Source organism: Tursiops truncatus, chromosome 1 (genome assembly GCF_011762595.2).
Source record: "Tursiops truncatus isolate mTurTru1 chromosome 1, mTurTru1.mat.Y, whole genome shotgun sequence".
Taxonomy (NCBI): domain Eukaryota; kingdom Metazoa; phylum Chordata; class Mammalia; order Artiodactyla; family Delphinidae; genus Tursiops; species Tursiops truncatus.
The window spans coordinates 92840609-92863639 of NC_047034.1; the positions used below are offsets into that span (position 1 = coordinate 92840609).

Consider the following 23031-nt stretch of genomic DNA (forward strand, 5'->3'; position numbering starts at 1 on the left):
TAAAATTGGTTTTCATTCCCAGCTTCTCCAGTGGACAATAGATTATCAAATTAAGAGGTGAAAATGAAATTCCGGGTAATAACAGTAAAATGCGGCTTCAAAATGAAGATTAAATCAAGGCTATGAATGTAAGACCCTTAGTTAAGACCCAAGAAAGATTCCAGTCGTTTCTTCTCAGATTCTCAAGCCAGACCAAAGGTTCCTAAGAATTTTAAGGATGTTGTCTCAAAGCACATTAACCCATATTTCAAAGTAGAAAGAGATCTGTCTTGAAAATATATGTCCCTGTGACTTTTGTTTAATGGAATGAACTATAATATGTAAACAGTCCACATGATTTTAAATGGAATTTTAGTAGTGAAAGCACTATCAGCTTAGACTAAAAGGCACAGAGACAGTTCCAAACAATTTGGGGGGCTTCTCTGGTGGCGCAGTGGTTGAGAGTCTGCCTGCCAATGCAGGGGACACAGGCTCATGCCCCAGTCCGGGAAGATCCCACGTGCTGCGGAGCGGCTGGGCCCGTGAGCCTTGGCTGCTGAGCCTGCGCGTCCGGAGCCTGTGCTCCGCAACGGGAGAGGCCACAGCAGTGAGAGGCCCGCGTACCGCAAAAACAAACAAACAAACAACAACAAAAAAACAATTTGGGCCGTTGACTTTCTACAGCAGGAAACAACCTGAGAAACATACTGAACTACAAGCAAAAGCAATTTTTTTTACCAAAAAGGGGGGCACAGAGTTGAGCCAAGGGCCAGAGGGAGCCACTTGCAAATAGAAGTGGGTATAATCAAGAAACAACCCCTGCCTCTGGAGCAGGGCAACTGGTGGCATGTACCTGACTGGATTCCAGAATTTCTATGTGTCTCTACTTCCTCTTTCCTTTCTGAGTGGGAGTGTCTAGCATGATTATCTTCTTTCTATCTCACCATTTTATGAACTTATGTAGAGGGCAGACTGGTAATTTACCTTTCCAGTTTATAGGTCTCTGCACCCAAAAAATGAGCCCAAGTAACTGTACCTAAGGGATCACCCTGAGCATTATTTAGATGTGGGCTCTTGAACTTCAAAGGTAGATCTGATGACATAATAGGATAAGACTTTTGGGTCTTGGAGAGAGCATGATTTTATTTTGCATGTGAGAGGAATGGATCATCAGGGATCAGAGAGATTATGGCAAAATGTTAAGTGAGCCTTGACTCCCAGTGTTTCAGCCCTTGTGTAGTCCCCTCCCACATTGAACCTAGGCTTGGTTCTGTGTCTTGTTTTGGTCAATGGGACATCTGCAAGTATGATGCAAGCAGAGGATTGATAGGCATATGTGTATTGGAGTTTGTCCTCTTGGAATGCTCCCACTAGGAATTTAGTCACCTAGCTGTAAGGTAGTACAGACTAGAAGTGCTGAATCATTAGAGATCACATGGAGATAAGCCCTAAAGGATGAGAAACCATTCCGGACCTTCCATCCCAGACAAGCTCCAGCTAAATGCAGCCACACGAGTTACCTCAGCTATATCACATGGAGCAGTAAAACTACCCAGATAAGCCCAGACAACACACAGAATGGTCAGAAATGATTAATCAGCATTTAGTCTCAAAATTTTGGAGTGGCATGTTACACAGGAATAGATAACTGAAAAGATTTATTCTGAAAGACTCTTAACATGGAAGTTTTGTTAGTCTCCAATATATTACCCTAAACTACGGTAAAGAAGTAAAATTAGGCAAATTCTTTTTGTTTTTTATGCTAAGGTTTGAGTGCAAGTGCAATTCCTAAGGCTCTAAGCAGAATTTTTCTGACTTTTCTACATAAAGAAATTCATTGATAAATGGAGTATTTGGCATGCAATATTTTTTGCTAAATTCACAAATGATTTATGACCTATTTACGTATTAGAGGTGATCATCACAATACTAACAGTTGAGAGACAATGCAAGTTAACTAATAAAACATGCTAGGCATCCTGCCAAAATACCAGTGTCTGACTAATAATTTCAATCATTTTCAGTTTAAATTGGATTATCACCTTATGAAGTCTCATTAGAAATTTATTTTTTTGTTTGAAAATTTTAAGTGACACATAAGTCAATGTTGAAAATGATACTAAAAACCAAAGAAGGGCTTCCCTGGTGGCGCAGTGGTTGAGAGTCCGCCTGCCGATGCAGGGGACACAGGTTCGTGCCCCGGTCTGGGAAGATCCCACATGCCGCAGAGGGACTGGGCCCGTGAGCCATGGCCGCTGAGCCTGCGCATCCAGAGCCTGTGCTCCACAACGGGAGAGGCCATAACAGTGAGAGGCCCACATACCGCAAAAAAAAAAAAAAAAAAAAAAAAAATTGCATGTTTAGAATTTATATCAATTTTATTTTAAGGATATTAAAAATATTGAAAATTATTTACTTTGATCTTATCAAGTTGATATTTGATTTCACATAAATTCAGTTTTAACAAAAGAGTTATTTGAACTGTTCTAGTTTAGTTATTGGTCTAGTTGAGTAACATATCCCAGAAAAAAAAAAAAGAGAATCCATCAGAAAAATACAACAGTTCTGCAAAAAATCCCTGGAAAGTTTCATCTATAAAATAATGTGATCATCCACAATAGAAGATTCAGAGAATGTTTGGCAAACCTTCCATAATGTAAGTCTCTATGGTTTCTAGTAAAGACTTGCTTAAATAAAAACATATTCAAGATTTAATATTTTTCAAGTTAGTCTTTATAAAAATACAATCATTTTAAATTATTAATAAAAATTATGTTGGCTATTGACACAAATCCTTAAGTTGCCTACTGCTACATTTCAAACATTTTGTTAAGCTTAATTGTACTTCTAATTATAAATAATTTTCAAAAATAATATGTAAATAAAAATCACAAGACAGTTAAACAAGAACAGAATATCTTGAAAAACCTGAATCTGGACAATCTGAATCTGAAAAAAGATATCAGTGGATATGCTGAGTATATATCTCAATGTTTTAAATTTGTGATATATTTAGATGTCTGCATTCTCATCTCCAAATTGGGAATAACATTACCTTGTCTGTAATTACTTATGCTAGCTAATGAGAAAAGAGAAATGAAAGAGCTTTGTATACCACAAAAATTCACTGTTCTTCAAAAGTAAAATATTATTACATATATAATTAATATATATGATGAAACTCCTTAGTGACTATTTCAAAATGTTACTTGTTTGGATATTTTATAAGCCTCTCATCTTTCTGTGAATAACTCAAAGTAGTAAGCAAATCATTTTCTCTCAAGTGGCAGTTTACCTTATTTTGTAGAAAGGAAGGAGGCACTATTCAATTGAAAAAGAAGAATCAGACCATTTGATGTCAGAGCTCTGCCGCATTAATCTTGGGCAAGTTAACTACCCTTTTGAAACTTCATTGCACATACATAAGAAAGGAATGTAGAAGTCATATACAGAGAGCATATCCAGCACCTGTTACAGAGTAGATACTAACTCAGCAGTTAACATTCTTCATTTGCCCTTCCACATGAGATTCTGAGGTTCTATTTCATCATAGTTGTCTTTAATCATATCTTGAGGTTGAGATGCATCTAGCCGATCCACGTGGAGATGTTACCCTGAAGAAAGTAATATTGTAGGTTTCTTTAAATATATTTGCCAATCATTAATTCAACTTTTAGCAGTTCTTCAGGACTCAACAGCTTTTCTTTCAGCCTTCCCTAATGCCTAAGGCTGTGTTAGGTATATTTTTTTATATTCGCATATCATTTTGTGTTTATTCCTAGGAGAGCACTTTCTATATTGCATTATAATTACAGTCATCTCACAGTGTCCTGGCCCTGGAACCAATCCCGTGAGGATACCAAAATACAAGGATGCTCAAGTCCTAACATAAAATTGCATAGTATTTGCATATAACCTATGCACATTATCTGTATACTTTATATCATCTCTACATTACTTATAATACCTAATACAATGTAAATTCTGTATATAGTTGTAAATACAATGTAAATACCATGTAAACAGTGACCAGCTCATGGCAAATTCAAGTTTTGCTTTTTGGAACTTTCTGGAATTTTTTTTTCAAATGTTTGATTTGTAGTTGGTTGAATTCAAGGATGCAGAGCACAGGGATATGGAGGGCAGACTGTATTTGCTTTCTTTCCCTATTTCTCCTCAACTGTAAACTCATATATTTTATGCATTACTGTACTCCCGTGCCTAGCAAAGAGAAATACATATTTGTTAAATGTGTGGACTGGTTAAGTTATTTTATCAAGGTTGTTTGCATCTCTGCATGAAGTCCAGCTTCTCTCCTTCCATTTGTAACCAGATACAGTCTCTGTGCAAGGTAAATTTATTCAACCTCATTCTTTGCTTCATCCTACCTGAGGCGGTCAGGGCTTCCTTGGACTAATTTTAGACAGCCTTTGTTTGACTTTCAGATATAACAATCACTAGCTGTGCAAATTTGGGGAGTTACTTAACTTCTTTGTGCATTGCTTTCCTCATATGTAAAATGACTATAAATTGTGATAATGGTTAATCATAAGATTCTGTGAAAATTAAATGAGTTACATGGATAAATAAGCTAGTATAGGTAGGATGCTGCCTGTTACTAAATAAGTTTGCTATATTGGTTCCCACATGCTCTTTCAACATCACTGATCCTAGTCTAAGTTAAATGTAAGTGGGACCATTTTAAAATTAATGACAATTTTATTTATAAATCATTTAATACTAAAGTAATGACAAGGGATATATTTTGGCAAGAAGGTTCAATAGGTACAGATTTTCTTACGCATATATGTATGTGTCTGTGTGTCTGTATATATGTATATGTATGCACTTTTTACTCAAGGACTTGGGAAATAGTATAGGTATGTTGAAAACTAGTATTTCATAGTTGCAAGACTATAGTCATAGAAGTGTACTAAGAAACTGATTTAAAACATAGTTTTGTTTTGGACAAACTAATATACACAGAAATAGTAATAAAATATGTATTTTTAAAAAAGGTTTAATTTAATCATTCAATTCAATTTAATCCATTATAGATATTTCTATTAATCTCATTCTTACAGTGTTCTGAGGATAAATTCTTTAGTGGAATTTTTATAGTATTATGATTATAGCTTTACTATGCTTCCTACTTTTTCTATTTTGAAATAACACTTCCTGCACATGCAAAGTAAGGTGGATAACTGAAACAAGTATCTATATATTCTAGATTTTAAAAATCTTTTGATTTCAATTATCTAGATCTGTGCTTTCCAGTCCAGTAGCCACAAGTCACATGTGGCTATCTGAACACTTAAAAGTGAAATGTGGCTGGTATGAGTTGAGATGTGCTGTAAGTGTAAAGTAACTATAGGATTCTGAAGACTTAATAGGAAAAACATGTAAAGTATCTTATTAATAAGTTTTATATTGATTAGATATTGAAATGATATTTCAATATATTAGGTAAACAAATGTATTATTTAAATTAATTAAATTTTTTTCTTTATATAGTTTTAATGTGACTACTAAAACACTTGGAATTACATATGTATTTCATATTGTATTTCTATTGGATATCACTGATCTGGCTAGTTCAAATGAAAGTAATTTTTTAAAAATTTTGTTGGTCAAGAGAAAGAAGCCTCTTTATCCATTTTACTTTGTGAGTATAAATACAATCTGAAATATATTTCTAAAGCTAATGTTTGACGTAAAGTTAAATAATTATATATGTTTTTAAGCTGTACTAAATCTAAAAGAGCAACAGTCCACCCGAGATATTTTTATATACTGTCCAGTCTAGTAGACAGTCCTCAGATTTTTACTCTGAATTTTCCCCCTAATTTCTAACCCATGCTGATATCAGTATATAGATACATTACATACACATGTATATAAATACATACATACATATATATAAGTGAAGGGAAAGGGAAAGTTCTTCCTTATGTAAGAATGACAGCTAATAAATGTATAAGACTTAGAAAAATCACAGTTGGTAAATTATTATAATGATAATTTATTCAGGCAAGAATGAATCACGAATGAATACTAAAATGACTGGGTAAAATTTTACTAAGGACAAAGATATTTAAATAGGTATACAAGTGGCAAAATATTTACTCATTATAAAGAGAAAAATAGTAATTTTACAACAGAGAATCCCGGCAAAACACTACCTTAGCCAAGTGATCGAAGGTAACATCACCAGTAATGCAAGGAATCAAGAATCATGTTGTTATGATGTAAAGAAAAACACAGAATCACCTCTTTAATATCCCTGCCAAAATGCAAAAATTGAATTTAATCATGAGAAAATATCAGGTAACCCAAAATCAGGAACACTCTACAAAAGAACTGTCTTATACTCTTCAAATCTTAGAAGTCATGAAAGACAAGAGAAGGCTGATGAACTATTGAAAAAACTCAGGAGACATCTCAATTATATGCAGTATGTAATCCTGGACTAGATCCTGAATATGGAGAAAAACCGGATTTTTTTTGCTATGAAATGTGTTACTGGGATAATTGGTAAAATGTGAATGGAGTGTGTGTTGATAGTATTATATCAGTGTTGATTTTCAGATTTTAATGATTGTACTGTGATTACAGACAATAGTGTCCTAGTCTTTTAGGAAATATTGAAGCATACAAGAATAATGGGTTAAATGGCAATTTCCTCTCAATTGGTTCAGATGAAAACATTACACACACACACCACACACATACACATACATACACATTTATATACAGGCACTTATGCATACAGAGAGAGACAAGATAGAGAATGGTAAGGCAAATGAGGTAAATTGTTGACATTTGACATTTTACCTGGGTGAAATCTTTGTTCTATTTTTGTATCTTATCTGTAAGTCTAAAATTATTTCACAATAAAAAGTCTTTAATACACGTTAAGTGGCATCCAAGGTAAACCTTGGGAAAGTGCTGGTAGTTCCTTCTTTGAGATAGGAAAGAAGCAATCTTTGGATAGACACGAAGCATCTAATGACATAGACAAATATTCTGAAAAATATTAGAACCATTTGTTTACTTTGCTTAAGCTCCGCAATGCCCTTAGCTCTCTTCTTGTCTGATCATATGCAAAGGTGGCAAAAAGCTGTATTAAAATGTTTTTTCCTTGAGTTAAAAAATGAGAGAAAAGTCCTACTGAGTTTTGCTTTTTTTTTTTTTTTTTAGTTTTGCTTTTTGATTAGCTCAATCAGTTCAAATAAGAAGAGCCGTTCCCAAGGCAAATAGCAAGCTCCACAGCCCTCCTCACTTCCTTAGTGTTGCCACCTGTGTTTTGAAGGGCTTCTCCACACCCTTCTTTCACATCGTGGTTTTTGTTGTTTTTTTTTTTGCGGTACGGTACGTGGGCCTCTCACCGTTGTGTCCTCTCCTGTTGCGGAGCACAGGCTCTGGACGCGCAGGCTCAGCGGCCATGGCTCACGGGTCCAGCCGCTCCGCGGCCTGTGGGATCTTCCCGGACCGGGGCACGAACCCGTGTCCCCTGCATCGGCAGGCGGACTCTCAACCACTGCGCCACCAGGGAAGCCCAATACTCAGTTATTTTAACTTTACCTCCAAAGCAATCTTTCTTTGTTATAATTCCATCACCATAAAATAAAATTGCATCTGGAAACAGATACTAAACTAATAATCATGATAAAGTTATCAACCTAACTCCACTAAGCATTTTATAAATTCCCTATTATTTTAAACCAATGACCATCTTCTCTGTGCCCTTTTGAGGATAATTCATTTTTTGTTATCAAATGTTTTATTAAAAATGCTTCTCAATTTGCAGTATTGAGACAACAGTAACTTATGAAAAATTCTTAGACATACATTAAATTCTAATAAAACAACCAAAAGTGTCCAGAAATGATTCTAAGTTAGATAATACAAAAATCTGGGTCCAGAAAGAATTTTAAAAGATAATAAAAGTAGTGTCTGAGGACCACTTCTGACATTCCTTAACCTTGTGACACTAAACAAATCATTTGGTCTCTGAGCCTCAAACATAAAATAAAGAGGTGGAAATAGATTTAATACTTTGATTCATTGGCAAGTATAATTTGAAGGGTCTTAAACGTCTGCAAAATGCAATGGTTTAATTCTAATTTATATTTTTAAGGCTCCAAATACTTTAAACAATAAATTCTCAGTAGATTTTATACAAGGCATTTTCTTGAGTTTTGCTATTCAAGAAATGACTAATTATCAAACTACATTATGCTAGTGACACAAATAGAATTTTGTGACACAAATAGAATTTTATAATATGTTCTACATATAAAATTTAATAGAAAAAATGCAGATGACTTACAGTTCCATTCTGGAAGTATACAGAATTCCCAGTGACCTATTTACTAAATAAAACTCTGCTACTGTGATGTTCTCTGTATTGCACAGAACACTATAAACATACACAAAATGTCCTTTATTTCTAATTCATTTGAATTACTTTTTCCTCACCTTTATTCAACAGGGAAAAACAAAAATCCAAACCTCTTTAATAATAATGTTATTCATTAGTAGATGCAAAAATAGTTTTGACATTTTTACCCCATCAAGGATAATAACAAATGAATGCTATAGAATTAAAAGAGATTGCCCATACTATATTGCTTCTTCCTGAAAGTAAAACAACAAAGAAATCAGGTTTCATTTTCAAAGGGAGAGATTTCTTACTGTCAGGGTTTTTTTTTAATTATTAAACTTATTATTCTAAGATAATTATAGATTCATATGTAGTTATAGAAATAATACAGAGATCTGTATACGCTTTATCCAATTTTTCTCAAATGTAACATCTTGCAAAATTATAATACAATATCACAAGCAGAATATTAGTATTAATATAGTCCAGATACAGCACATTTCTGTCGCCACCATGATCTCTCATATTGCCCTTTTATAGCCACATTAAATTCCCTCATGCCTTAATCTTTGGCAACCATTAATCTGTTCTTCATTCTATCATATTGTCATTTCAAGAATGTCTCATAAAGAGCTTTTCTCACTTGGCATAATTCTGTGGAGGTTTATCCAGGTTGGTGACTGTATCAATAGTTTATTGTGATACATGTATCACAATTCATTTAACTAATCACCAGTTGAAAGACACTCTGTGTTGTTTCTAGTTTTTGTCCATTAGGAATAAAACTGATATAAATATTTGTGTACAGTTTCTGTGTAAACATAACTCTTCATTTCTCTGGGATAATGCCTAAGAGTGAAATTGCTGGATCATATGGTAGTTGCATATTTCATTTTATAATAAACTATTTTCAAGAATGGTTGTACTAATTTACATTCTCATTTGCAATATATGACTGATCCAGTTTTTCTGCATCATCACCAGCATTTGGTGTTGTCACTTTTTTTTTGTTTCTGACATTTTTGTAGACATTTAGTGATATCTAATTGTGGTTTTAATATGCATTTCCCTAATGGATAATGATGTTAAACTCTTTTCCTGTGCTTATTTGCCCTCTGTGTATCCTCTTTGGTGAAATTTCTCTGCATGTCTTTGCCTATTTTCTAATTGGAGCTTTTTTGCTTTTTTCTGTACTCGAGTTTTACATGTTGGTGTATTCTACATAATAATCCTTTCTTGGATATGCGGTTTGTAAATATTTTCTCTCTGTAGCTCATCTTTTCATTCTCTTAACAGGGACTTTCCAGACCAAAACTTTTTGATTAAAATAAAGCCCAATTTATCATATTTTGTTTTCATGTATTGTGCTTTTGATGTTATGTCTAAAGTCTCTATGCCTAACGCTAGAGCCTGAAGATTTGCTTCTAATGCTTTTCTGAAAGTTTTATAGTTTTAAATTTTACATTTAGGTCCTGTATCCATCTTAGACAATTTTCCTTTTTTTCCTTTCCTTTCCTTTCCCTTTCTGTCTTCCTTCCTTCTTTCCTTCCTTCCTTGCTTCCTTCTTCCCTCCCTCTTTCTTTTTCTTTCTTTCTTTCTTTCTTCCTTTCTTCCTTCCTTTCTTTCTTTCTTTCTTTCACCTGTCGATGTTTAATTGCTTCAGCACCATTTGTAGAAAAGGTTCTCTTTCCTCCATTCAATTGCACACTTGTGAAAAATCAGTTGGTGATGGCCATTCTGACCAGTGTGAGGTGATACCTCATTGTAGTTTTGATTTTCATTTCTCTAATAATTAGTGATGTTGAGCATCTTTTCATGTGTTTGTTAGCCATCAGTATGTCTTCTTTGGAGAAATGTCTATTTAGGTCTTCCCCCTGTTTTTTGATTGGGTTGTTTGTTTTTTTGATATTGAGCTGCATGAGCTGTTTGTATATTTTGGAGATTAATCCTTTGTCCATTGCTTCATTTGCAAATATTTTCTCCCATTCTGAGGGTTGTCTTTTCATCTTGTTTATGGTTTCCTTTGTTGTGCAAAATCTACAAACAATAATTGTTGGAGAGGGTGTGAAGAAAAGGGAACCCTCATGCATTATTGGTGGGAATGTAAATTGATAGAACCACTATGGAGAACAGTATGAAGATTCCTTAAAAAACTAAAAATAGAACTACCATATGATGCAGCAATCCCACTACTGGGCATATACCCAGAGAAAACCATAATTCAAAAAGACACATGCACCCCAATGTTCACTGCAGCACTATTTACAATAAACAGGACATGGAAGTAACCTAAATGTCCATTAACAGAGGAATGGATAAAGAAGATGTGATACATATATACAATGGAATATTACTCAGCCATAAAAAGGAATGAAATTGGGTCATTTGTAGAGACATGGATGGACCTAGAGATTGTCATACAGAGTGAAGTAATTGAGAAGGAGAAAAACAAATACCGTATATTAGCCCATATATGTGGAATCTGAAAAAATTGGTATAGACAATCTTATTTACAAAGCAGAAATAGAGACAGACATAGAGAACAAATGTATGGATATCAAGGGGGAAAGGGGGGCGGGATGAATTAGGAGATTGGGATTGACATATATATACTATTGATACTATGTATAAAATAGATAACTAATGAGAACCTACTGTATAGCACAGGGAACTTTACTCAATGCTCTGTGGTGACCTAAATGAGAAGGAAATCCAAAAAAGAGGGGATATATGTATAGCTGATTAACTTTGCTGTACAGTATAAACTAACACAATATTATAAAGCAACTATACTCCAATAAAAATTTTTTTAAAAATCTGTTGGGCCTACTTGCATGGTATATTTCTGAATACTCTTATTTTGTTGCACTGAATAGACATTAAATGTGTCTATACTTCCACCAATACCACAGAGTCTTGATTAATGTGCTACATAAAAAGTCTTGAAGTCAGAAAGATGATTTGTCCCACTTTATTCTTTATCAAGATAGTTTTCAGCAATTCCAGTTCCTTTGCCTTTTTATATAAATTTTTTAATGATATCATCTATATCTACAAAATGTATTGATGGAATTTTAATAGGAATTGCATTAAACCTGTTTATCAGTTTGAAGAGATTGATATGTTTACTATTTTGAATCTTGCAACATTTGAATACAGTTTGACCACCCATTTATTTAGATATTTTTTTCTATTTATTTTATTAACGTTGTGTTTTTTTCACCATACATGTCCTGAACATGTTTTGTCAGATTTACACAAGTTTAAAAAAAAAATTGTAAATGATATTGTATTCTTGATTTTGTTGCCCACTTGTTCATTGTTAGTATATAGAAATACAACTGATTTTTGTGTGTTTATCTTGATTTCTGTGGCTTTGCTGAACTCATTATTTCTAGAATATTTTTGGTAGATTCCTTAGAATTTCCTATGTAGACAATCATGGTTATCTGCAAATAAGGGCAATTTTATTTCTTCCTTTATGGCCTATATGCCTTTTCTTCTCTTGCTTTACAGAAATGGCTAGAACTTTTAGTACCATGTTGGATAAGAATAGTGAGAGTGGGCATCCTAGCCTTGTTTCTGATTTCAAGGGGAAAGTATTCCATCTTTCACCATTAAGTATGTTAGCTGTAAACTTTTGTTGATGATTTTATCAAGTTGAAGATCTTCCTCTTTATTCATATTTTCTAAGATTTTTTTTATCATGAATGCATGCTGAATTTTGTGAGATGCCTTTTCTGCATTGATTTATATGTCTATGTGAGTTTTCTTTTTTAACCTGTTTAATATGTTGCATTACAGTGCTTGATTTTTAAATATTAAACCAGCCTTTTAACCTTGAAATAAATCCCACTTGGTTATTATACATAATTATTTTTATGTATTGCTAAATTTCATTTGCTAATACACTATTAAGGATTTTTGCGTATATATTTGTGAGAAATATAGGTTTGTAGTTCTCTCTCTTTTTTTTTTTCTTTTTTTGTACTCTTTATGTTTGATTTCAGTATCAGGGTAATACATCCTTCAAAAGTGAATTGGGAAGTATTCTCTCCTCTTCTACTTTTTGGAAGAGATTGTGTAGAATCAATGTTAGTTCTCTTTTAAATATTTGTTAGAATTTTCCAGTGAAATCATCTGGCCCTGGAGACTTCTTTTTTGGGAGTTTTATAAATATAAATTCGATTTCTTTAATAGTTATCATGCTACTCGAATTATCTGTTTTGTATTTGGTGAGTTGTAAATGGTGTTTTTCAGAAACAAGTCTATGTTACCTAAGTTGTCAAACGTATATGTACAGAGTTGTTTATAGTATTCCCCTATCCTTTGGATGCCTGCAGGGTCTGTTTCATTCTCTATGTCATTTCTGATATTAGTAATTTGTGTCTTTTGTTTTCATTGTCACCATTGCTATAATTTTTCAGTTTTATTTATCTTTTACAGAACTAGCTCTTTATTTTCTCTAATGATATTGATTTCTGCTTTTATATTTATTATTTCCTTCTTTTTGCAGGTTTTCAGTTTATTTAGCTCTTCTTTTTTCTAGGTTCTTGAGGTGGACACTTAGATTATTGAATTGACAATATTTTATCTCAGCCCTGACATAGTTTTGTCCCATGAATTTTGATGTATTGTATTTTTATTTTCATTCAGTTCAATGTATATTTTAATACATTGGATTGAATGTATTTTTTTTCCTTGGGACTTTCATTTCAACCCATGGATTATTAAATGTGACTTGTTTCCAAATGGTTGTAGATTTTCCAGTTATCTTTCTGCTATTCACTTCTAACTTGACTCCATTGAGTTCAGAGAATACACTCTATAATTTCTATAGTTTAAATTTGTTGAGGTTTACTTTGTGGATGAGGATATGATATGATCAACCTTCCATGGACACTTACAAAGAATGTATAGTTTGTTGTTGGTTGGGTGCTCTACGAATGTTGATTAGAATGTTATGTGATGGTGGTGTTGATTTTTTTCTATATAATTTCTGATATTCTTTTTATTCTATCAAATGTTGAGGGAGGAAGTACAGTCTACAACTATAATCACACATATGTCTATTTCTCCTTCAGTTATATTAATTTTTGCTTCACATATTATGCAGATCAGTTGTTTGATGTATACACATTTATAATTACATGTCCTCTTGGTTGATTGACATTCTTATTATATAAAGTTCCTCTCTGTCTCTAGTAACTTTCTTTGCTCTGGTTTTTACTTTATTTGATATAAATATAGCCACTCCTGCTTTCATTTAATTAAGGTTTGCATGCTACCTTTATCCATTTTTTTTTACTTTAAAACACCCTGTAAATTTGTATTTGAAATGAGTTTCTTATAGACAAAACAGAGTTGGGTCATGTTTTTAAATCAATTCTGTCCATCTATGTTCTGCCTAGTCTTCTCACCACCTCAACCCCCAGCAACCTCTGATCTTTTGATTGTCTCCATAGTTTTACCATTTTCAGAATGTCATATAGTTGGAATCATATAGTGTAGGCTTCTTTCACTTAGTAGTATGCATTTAAGTTTCCTCTGTGTCTTTTCCCAGCTTGATAGCTCATTTCTTTTTAATGCTGCATAATATTCCATTGTCTGGATGTAACACAGCTTATTTATCCATTCACCTACTGAGGGCACCTTAGTTGCTTCCAAGCTTTGGCAATTATGATTAAAGCTGCTATAAACACGCATATACAGGTTTTTTGTGTGAACATAAGTTTTCAACTCCTTTGGATAAATAAAAAGGAGTGTGATTGCTAGATCATATGGTAAGAATGTGTTTAGTGTTGTAAGAAACTGCCAAATTGTCTTCCAAACTATCTGTACCATTTTGCATTCTTACCAATAATGAGTGAGAATTCCTGTTTCTGCACATCATCACTAGCATTTGGTGTCATGTGTTCTGGATATCAGCCATTTTGATGAGTAGTGGTATCTCATTGCTGTTTTTTTGTCTTTCTTTTTTTTTTTTTTTTAGGGAGATTGCAATTGACACATATACACTATTTTTTTAAATTAATTTATTTATTTTGGGCTGCATGTGGTCTTCGTTGCTGTGCATGGGCTCTCCCAGCCATGGCAAGCAGGGGCCACTCCTCATTGCAGTGCACGGACTTCTCATTATGATGGAGTGTCTTGTTGCAGAGCACGGGCTCTAGGAGCATAGACTTCAGTAGTGTGGCAGGTAGGCTCAGTAGTTCTGGCTCGTGGGCTCTAGAGCGCAGGCTCAGTAGCTGTGGTGCATGGGCTTAGTTGCTCCGCGGCATGTGGGATCTTCCTGGACCAGGGCTCGAACCCATGTCTCCTGCACTGGGAGGTGGACTCTTAACCACTGCACCACCAGGGAAGTCCTCATTGCTGTTTTAATTTCCATTTCCCTGATTACTTAGCATCTTTTCATATATTTATTTGCTATCTTTATATCCTCTTTGGTGAGGTATCTGTTAAGGTCTTTGGCTAATTTTTTATTTGGGTTTATTTCTCTCATGGATTGCTCCTTTTGTGTGCTATCTAAAAAGGCATTGCCATACCCGAGGTCATTTGAGTTTTCATTTTCTTATTGTTGCATTTTAAGAGTTCTTATATATTTCGAATAACAGTTGTTTATCAGATGTGTATTTTGCAAATATTTTCTCCCAATCTTTGGCTTAGCTTCTCCTCCTCTTTACATAGTCTTAGGCAGAGCAGAAGATTTTAATGAAGTTCAGGTTATCAGTTAATTTTAATGAAGTCCAGTTGTTCCAGCACCATTTGCTGAAGAGACTTTGTACCATTATAATTACCCTTGCTCATTTGTCAAGTTCATTTGAGCATGTTTACAGGGGTCTATTTCTGGGCTCTCCATTCTGTTCCATTGATCTACTTGTCTATTCTTTCCCCAATGTCACTCTCCTGAATACTGTAGCTTTATAGTAAATCTTGAACTCAGGTAGTGTCAGTGGTCCAACTGTTCTCCTTCAATATTGTATTGGTGATTCTGGGTCTTTTGCCTCCCCATAAACTTTATAATCAGTTTGTCAACATCCACAAAATAATTTTCTGGGGTTCTGCGTAAGATTGTATTGAGTCTATTGATCAAGTTGGGAAGAACTGACAACTTGGCAATATTACTTCTTCTTATCCATGATATCCATGATAAATTTAGTTTATTTATTTAGTTCTTTTGTTTCACTCATCAGTTTTATAATTTTCTTCTTATAGATCTTGTACATATATTGTAGGATTTATACCTAAGTATTGCATTTTGGGGGTGTGCTAATGTAAATTATATTGTGTTTTTAATTTCAGATTTCATTTGTTCATTGTTGGTATATAGGAAAGTGACTGACTTTTGTATATTAAGCTTATAACCTGCAACCTTTCTATAACTGCTTATTAGTTCCAGGAGGTTTTTAAAAAATTCTATTGGATTTTCTACATGGACTGTTATGTCATCTGTGAACAAAATTGTTTTATTTCTTCCTTTCCAATCTGCATACTTTTTTTTTTAATAATACACACTTTTTAAATTTATTTATTTATTTTTGCTGTGTTAGGTCTTTGTTTCTGTGCTAGGGCTTTCTCTAGTTGTCGCAAGCCGGGGCCACTCTTCATCACGATGCGCGGGCCTCTCACTATCGCGGCCTCTCTTGTTGTGGAGCACAGGCTCCAGACACGCAGGCTCAGTAGTTGTGGCTCACGGGCCTAGTTGCTCCGCGGCATGTGGGATCCTCCCAGACCAGGGCTCGAACCCGTGTCCCCTGCATTAGCAGGTGGATTCTCAACCACTGTGCCACCAGGGAAGCCCTCAATCTGCATACTTTTTATTTCCTTTTCTTGTCTTATTGTATTAGGTAGGATTTTCAGAACAATGTCAAAAAGGAATGACGAGAGGAGACATCTCTGCCTTGTTTCTGATCTTTGTGGGAAAGCTTTTAGTTTCTCATAATTAAATATGATATTAGCTGTAGGTTTTTTTCTAGATGTTCTTTATCAAGTTGAGGAAGTTCTCCTTTATTCCTAATATACTCTGAGTTTTTATCATGAGTGAGTGTCCGATATTGCCAAATATTTTTCTGCATCTTTTGATATGATACTTTTTCATTTTTAGCCTGTTGATGTGCTGAATTACATTAATTAATTTGTGATGGCTAAAAGAGCCTTGCATGCCAGGGATAAATCCCATTTTGTCATGGCATATGATTCTTTTTATACATTGTTGGATTTAATTTGCTAATATTTTGTTTAGGACTTTTGCATCTAAGTTTGTGAGACAGATTGGTCTGTAGTTTTATATTCTTTAAATTTTTCAGGTGTATCTTATAATCTGGAATGTGGCCTATCTCAGTGAATGTTCCATGTGAGCTTGAGAAAAGTGTATATTCTGCTGTTGTTGGATGAAGTAATCTATAGATGCCAATCATATCCAGTTTGTCGCTGGTGTTGTTGAGATCAACTATGAAATGATTTTGTGCTTGGACAGTGGATCTGTCCACCTCTAATATAGGGGAAGTAAAGATTCTGACTATGATAGTGGAATTCATCTATTTCTCCTTGGAGTTCTATCAGTTTTTGCCTCATATAGTTTAGCCTTTTCTATTTTCACTTAAGTGTGTTTTAGTTGCTTGCTTAAGCATTTTTATCATGGCTGCTTTAAAATGTTGTCAGATAATTCTAACATCTCTATCATCTCATTGTTGTCATCTATTGATATCCCGTTCTTAATTGTTTAGATCTTTCTCATTTGCAGTATAACTGATTTTCTATTGAAACATGGACATTTTTGTATTATGTTATGAGATTCTGGATTTTATTTAAACATTTTGGTGAAACTGGTTTACCCTGACAACACTTTGCCAGGAGAGCTGGGAGTTCTGCATTGTTACTGGCAGACAGAAAGTGTTTGGGTTGAAGCTGGGTGAAAATATATAAGGGTTTATTACATTATTTTCTCTATTTTTGTATATGCTTGGAGATTTTTATACTAAAATTAAATAAATAAATAATATCTAATAATATCTACATTGAAGATACATTTTTTTATCAGAGCCTAACATATTCACTGGACACTCAATGAATAATAAGTAAATACAATAACATAAAATAAAATATCTATACCAAAAAAATATTTAAACTGGGCTTTTAAGGTGAAACTTCATAAATTTTTAGGCTATGTTAGAGCATTAAGCTTATATGATAAACCTGGGACTTCAAAATATGAAATATCAGCAATGAGAAACAAATTCTTTGTTTTTACATAAAAAGTTCCTTATTCTTTAATTTACTCCACCATAAGTTGTATGGGTGGGGCATGTCAGTATGACAATACAATTAAGATATATTTAATACAAAATGAAATTGTCTGCTTTTGGTTTCTTCTCTTATTAAAGTTTCATATTAATGACCTGTCACCTTAAGATACACGCTTAAAAATGACACACTATAGTCTTAAACTTTGGTTAAACTCACATTATGGGACATTTTATTATTAATTTATAGTTTCTATTGCTCTTCCAAAGCAACAAGCTTCCTTCAGGTATATTTAGGGACTTTAAAAGAGTTATATATTAGAAATTAGAAGGTACCTAAGCAATCATGCAATTCAAAGATCTAATTTTACAGATAAAATCATTTAGTCCCCTTAGAGGATGTGTATGTGATTGTTTGTACAACATCCTCTGCCCCAGATTTCCTGGTAACTGTATTTCACCCATTCCATCCACATGATTTCTACTTTTCATCTTAGTTTATTTCATTTTAACCCTGGCCACAGTTGATTGTTCCAGAAGTTGGTATCTTTACAAAGGTTGTTAGATTTTGATAGGCTCTAAGTTATAAAATTGTTAGCAGCTGTGCTTTCTATCCTTTAGGAAAATAATCTTCTTGGCAACAAGATAGAAGGCTAAAACTGGTAAAGAGAAACAGATATGAGAGCCACATCAGGACTCAAGTCTCTGACCCCTGCATCCCTGAGCCTCTGCCCAATGCTTGTTTATTCCATTAAATACCCCAACATCCTCCAAATAAATTTCTTCTTTTGCTTTGGCTAATTTTAGTAAATGTCATTGCAATAGAAAGAACCCTAATTAACAGTGTTATGAAGGTTAAGCAATTTATCCAAGGCTTCAAAACTAGTTCAAAAGTTGCTTTGGAATCCAGATATTCTCCCAACCCAGTAATAGGCACTAATAATAGGCACTAATAGGCAATTATAGGCACTTGATGAAATCAAATAGACTGCAATATATCATGTTTTCTAGAAATTTGTGATACATTTTATATATGACTATTATGTTGCACTGTCTTTAGTAGAACTTTGTCTCAAGTAATGAAAAAACATGCTTCATTTGTAACTTCTAACACAGTTGGACAGTTCTTACAGTGGAAATAACGTGTCTGGGATTTGCAGTCAAATACTGTCCCACTACTGGGCCTATACCCTGAGAAAACCATTATTCAAAAAGAGTCATGTACCAAAATGTTCATTGCAGCTCTATTTACAATAGCCCAGAGATGGAAACAACCTAAGTGCCCATCATCGGATGAATGGATAAAGAAGATGTGGCACATATATACAATGGAATATTACTCAGCCATAAAAAGAAACGAAATTGAGCTATTTGTAATAAGGTGGATAGGCCTGGAGTCTGTCATACAGAGTGAAGTAAGTCAGAAAGAGAAAGACAAATACCGTATGCCAACACATATATATGGAATTTAAGGGGAAAAAAATGTCATGAAGAACCTAGGGGTAAGACAGGAATAAAGACACAGACCTACTGGAGAACGGACTTGAGGATATGGGGAGGGGGAAGGGTAAGCTGTGACAAAGCGAGAGAGAGGCATGGACATATATACATTACGAAATGTAAGGTAGATAGCTAGTGGGAAGCAGCCGCATAGCACAGGGATATCAGCTCGGTGCTTTGTGACCCCCTGGAGGGGTGGGATAGGGAGGGTAGGAGGGAGGGAGACGCAAGAGGGAAGAGATATGGGAACATATGTATATGTATAACTGATTCACTCTGTTATAAAGCAGAAACTAACACATCATTGTAAAGCAATTATACGCCAATAAAGATGTTAAAAAAAAATAGTGTAGCACAAAAAATGGGGAGGGCAGCAATGTATAAAACAAGATTAGGAAAATAACGATGATTGCTAAAGCTATGAACAAATGGAATTCATTATATTATTTGCTCTTTTTTGTGCATGTTGTAAAATTTTCATTGTACAAAATTATAAGAGAATATATTATAATATCTTGGAAATTACAGGTTCTCACTAAATACTGGCTATCTCTATCCCCCATACTCCAATTTGGAGGAGAAATAGGAAGAAATGAGAGTAATCAAGAAAGGTAGGGACTATACTTTCTAACCCTGGGTACATCTGCTTTCTGAATTATGAGTGATAGAAGGAATTTTAAACTTCAGATCTCTTAATAGCTAGTTACAAATTCTATCCACTCTTCCCGTGTCTTTCACCATTTGATCATTTCATCATTTGACAATTTCTATGATACATTTTTATTGCATTTTATTGCAATTTCACTTTTTGACTCACTTTTGTAGGTATAGGAAATGAAAACAGTTTATTTGTAAAAATGGGATCATCACTTGTACTTTGGTACCTTTTAAGTTTATGGGTTTTTTGTCTCAGCTTCTTTGTTGTAGCTAAATTTAAATGAAACTAGGAAAAGTCTCATAGTGTATTCATTGGGGGAAAATATGTATAATGAATATACAGTATATTTTCTTTGTTCCTCAGTGTTTTGTTTTGCTTTTTAAAAAATGGAAGTAAAAGCACAAATGCTAACAGTAGGTATCAATATAGGATACCAAATTATACAATTTAGGAGGCACTATTCAGGTAGTATGACTGAATAGTAGACTATATAGATTTCTACTTATTTCTATATTCTTTATTATTCTGTATACATGTTAAGCAAATAGGCATTTCTTTTGTAATTAGAAAAAAAAATGTATAAAATTTTAAGTGAAGATCTCTGCAGTGTATTTCAGTCTGGGTAGCAAGATTATTTTGGTTGGAATGAAAAATCATCTAAACAGAGCTGAGATGAGAGGAAACCATTACAGAGAGGACAGAAATCCATTCCTTTCCTCAAGGAAAGAGCAGGTAAAATTTAATGGAAATCCATAAGAATGAGCACTTAAGGGCAGCTGAAGAATTCCTCAAATGCCCATGAGTGAGAGCAGATAAAGGGCCTAGCCATGCCACCTGTAAGTTTACCCATTTCCTATCTTGTGCTACTATTTCTGTAGCCTAAAAATCATACTGAACTTATGATCAAACTTGGCCTTTCTCAAGTAGGGGGAAAACAGGAAGAAAATGGCACCAACTCAGTAAATTGGAACCAACATCCATCTTTCTAGAAACTTAGGAAATATCTTTGACAACTTAGGAAACAATCGTTGACAAACATCACTGACAACTCTCTTTTCCTTATCAAATCCTCCACCGAAGCCTATAGATTTTATTTCTTACATATCTATTTGAATCCATTGACCTCTCACTAACACCATCTACTGCTATTCTAATCTAAACCGCTATAATTCCTTGCTTGGACCACCAAAATAGATGACTAACTGGTCTTCCTGCATCAACTCCAACCTTCCTCTATTCTGCAACCAAGATAATTTTTCAAAACAAATCCAATCTTGACACCTTCTCAGCTTAATATTCTTCATTGTTCTCATAAAATAAAGTCCTTAATATATTCCACAAGGCTCTGTGTGGCCATATATTGAAGTGATAAAGAAGAGAAACAAATAACTTTATATAAAATAACCTCATCTTTACAAATTACACAAATTACACCTCATCTAAAAATTACACAAATATACAGACACACATGTATAAGTATATATATATATATATATATATATATATATATACACATACACAAAAAATGAGGAAATTTTGTTTTATGTATCTATATAACACAAGCATATAGAAAGAGGTGCAAAGCTATTTATTACTTAGGGTGGGAACAAGGTGAGAAGGTAAATAAAAATAAAGAGTTGATTGAAAAGGAAAGGGAGGAAATAGAGAAAAGAAGAAATAAGAAAATAGCCATTTTTTTAATAAAAGGACATTTATATATGACTCCACTTATACAAATTTATACATTTGTGTATTTGTTGAGGGAATCTTGCTAAAGAATGATCACTAAATCGTTAACAGTGGTGGTTGTTTGTTGATGGAATTTCACTATTTTTTTAAAAATTTTACATTATTTTCATTTTCTAAAAACAAAGCACATGGAGTCTGAAATCAGAATATCTGGATTCTTATCCCAATTCACTGTGTGTATTAAACAACTTGCCATATCAGGATGAGTACTGAATCTAATTCTTCCAGTTTCCTCTTCAGTAAATGGAAATAGTAAATAGTATCATCTATGTGGGGTCAGTGAGACAACTGAAGGATATAATTCACATATATCTCAGTACTGCAGGTTGAAAGTAATCAATAAATATTAACTATTATTATTTTAAGATGGAAAAGAATTTTAGTTAAGTGAGAAAAGCCCGATAGAAGTGACTGCATGTGGGGAGATGCTGGTATGTGCCAGGCAGAAGGTAGAGGTCGGTTAGTTATTCAGACTGGTCTTCATGATTGTATTAGTTTTCTGTTGCTGCATAATAAATTACCACAAAGAGTGGCTTAACACAATACCCATTTATTACCATACAGTTAGGTAGGTGAGAAGTCCAAAAGAGTGAGGTTAGGCTCTCTGCTCAGCATCTCAAGTCAAAGCCACAATCAAGGTTTTAGCCAAGCTTCGTGCTCACCTGGAGCTTAGAGTTCTCTTCCAAGCTTGTGTGGCTGAGGCAGGATGCAGTCTCTTGCAGCAAGAGCACTAAAGTCCCTGTTTCCTTGCTGGATCAACAAATGACCCCACTACACTTCAGAGCCTTCCCACATTCTTTGCACATGGTCCCCTCCATCTTCAAAGCAAGCAAAGCCTGAGAACCTCCCTCACATCAAAATCTTTCTTCAAAAACTCAGTCACTTTCAAGGGCTCACCTGATAGATCAGGTCTATCTCAGATAACTTTGCTTTCTTTAAGTCATTGTCTCATGTAAGATAACCTAATCATGAGAGTAACTACCTCATCATATCCAGAAGCCCCCATGTGAGAGAATCTTGGAAGACCATGTTAGAATTTGACCTAACACAATGATGTTTCATTATCTTAGACTCTTTTATTTATTTGAGGGTCAGACATTCAGATTTTCTATTCCAGTAATTCTTTTGGTGGGATCTATACCATTTAGTAGCATGTGGTTGGGGTTTTATTAAGCTAATCATAGTCTCTTGAGAGTACACCTGATCACACTGACTACATCAGTGTACTAGGAGAGGTGGGTGGGAGAAAAGGTGTTTACTTCTATCTAAGCTTAATTTTATGCTTATATGTTGGGTTACATTATCTTCATCATTTAAGACTACATAATATGGTACCCAAAGTACCAACAATAATCTCAAGAAACAGCAATTTTCCATATTTCAACATAATTTTACTCCTGTTACGTTCTTCCTTCTCTTCCTCACTTCCTCCACAAAGAAAGATGCAGAGGTAGAGGGGAAAGTTTTGAAAGCGAAACATTTATTAATATTAATAATGACAAATATAAGCCTAGTAT

At 34.1% G+C, this 23031-nt stretch overlaps 1 protein-coding gene across 14 annotated transcripts in view; it reads right to left on the reverse strand.

Annotated features, from left to right (window-relative positions):
• LOC101328382 (pancreatic alpha-amylase) overlaps nucleotides 1-23031 on the reverse strand; it is an 80474-nt gene that overhangs the window by 14923 nt on the left and 42520 nt on the right. For 4 of the 14 annotated variants that reach the window (XR_012334232.1, XR_002173067.3, XR_002173065.3 and 1 more), the window contains exon 14: nucleotides 3448-3593. The exons of 2 other annotated variants lie outside the window; for them this stretch is intronic. Coding sequence is in view for 4 of the 12 variants with exons in the window: in XM_033862705.2 (XP_033718596.1) it covers nucleotides 6187-6262 (76 nt within the window). In the remaining 8 variants the exon portion in view is untranslated. Of the gene's footprint in view, nucleotides 1-2416; nucleotides 3594-6161; nucleotides 6263-8539; nucleotides 8620-23031 lie in introns of those variants that run through there. 8 more of the 14 variants (XR_002173066.3, XR_002173069.3, XM_033862705.2 and 5 more) reach the window with 7 other exon arrangements.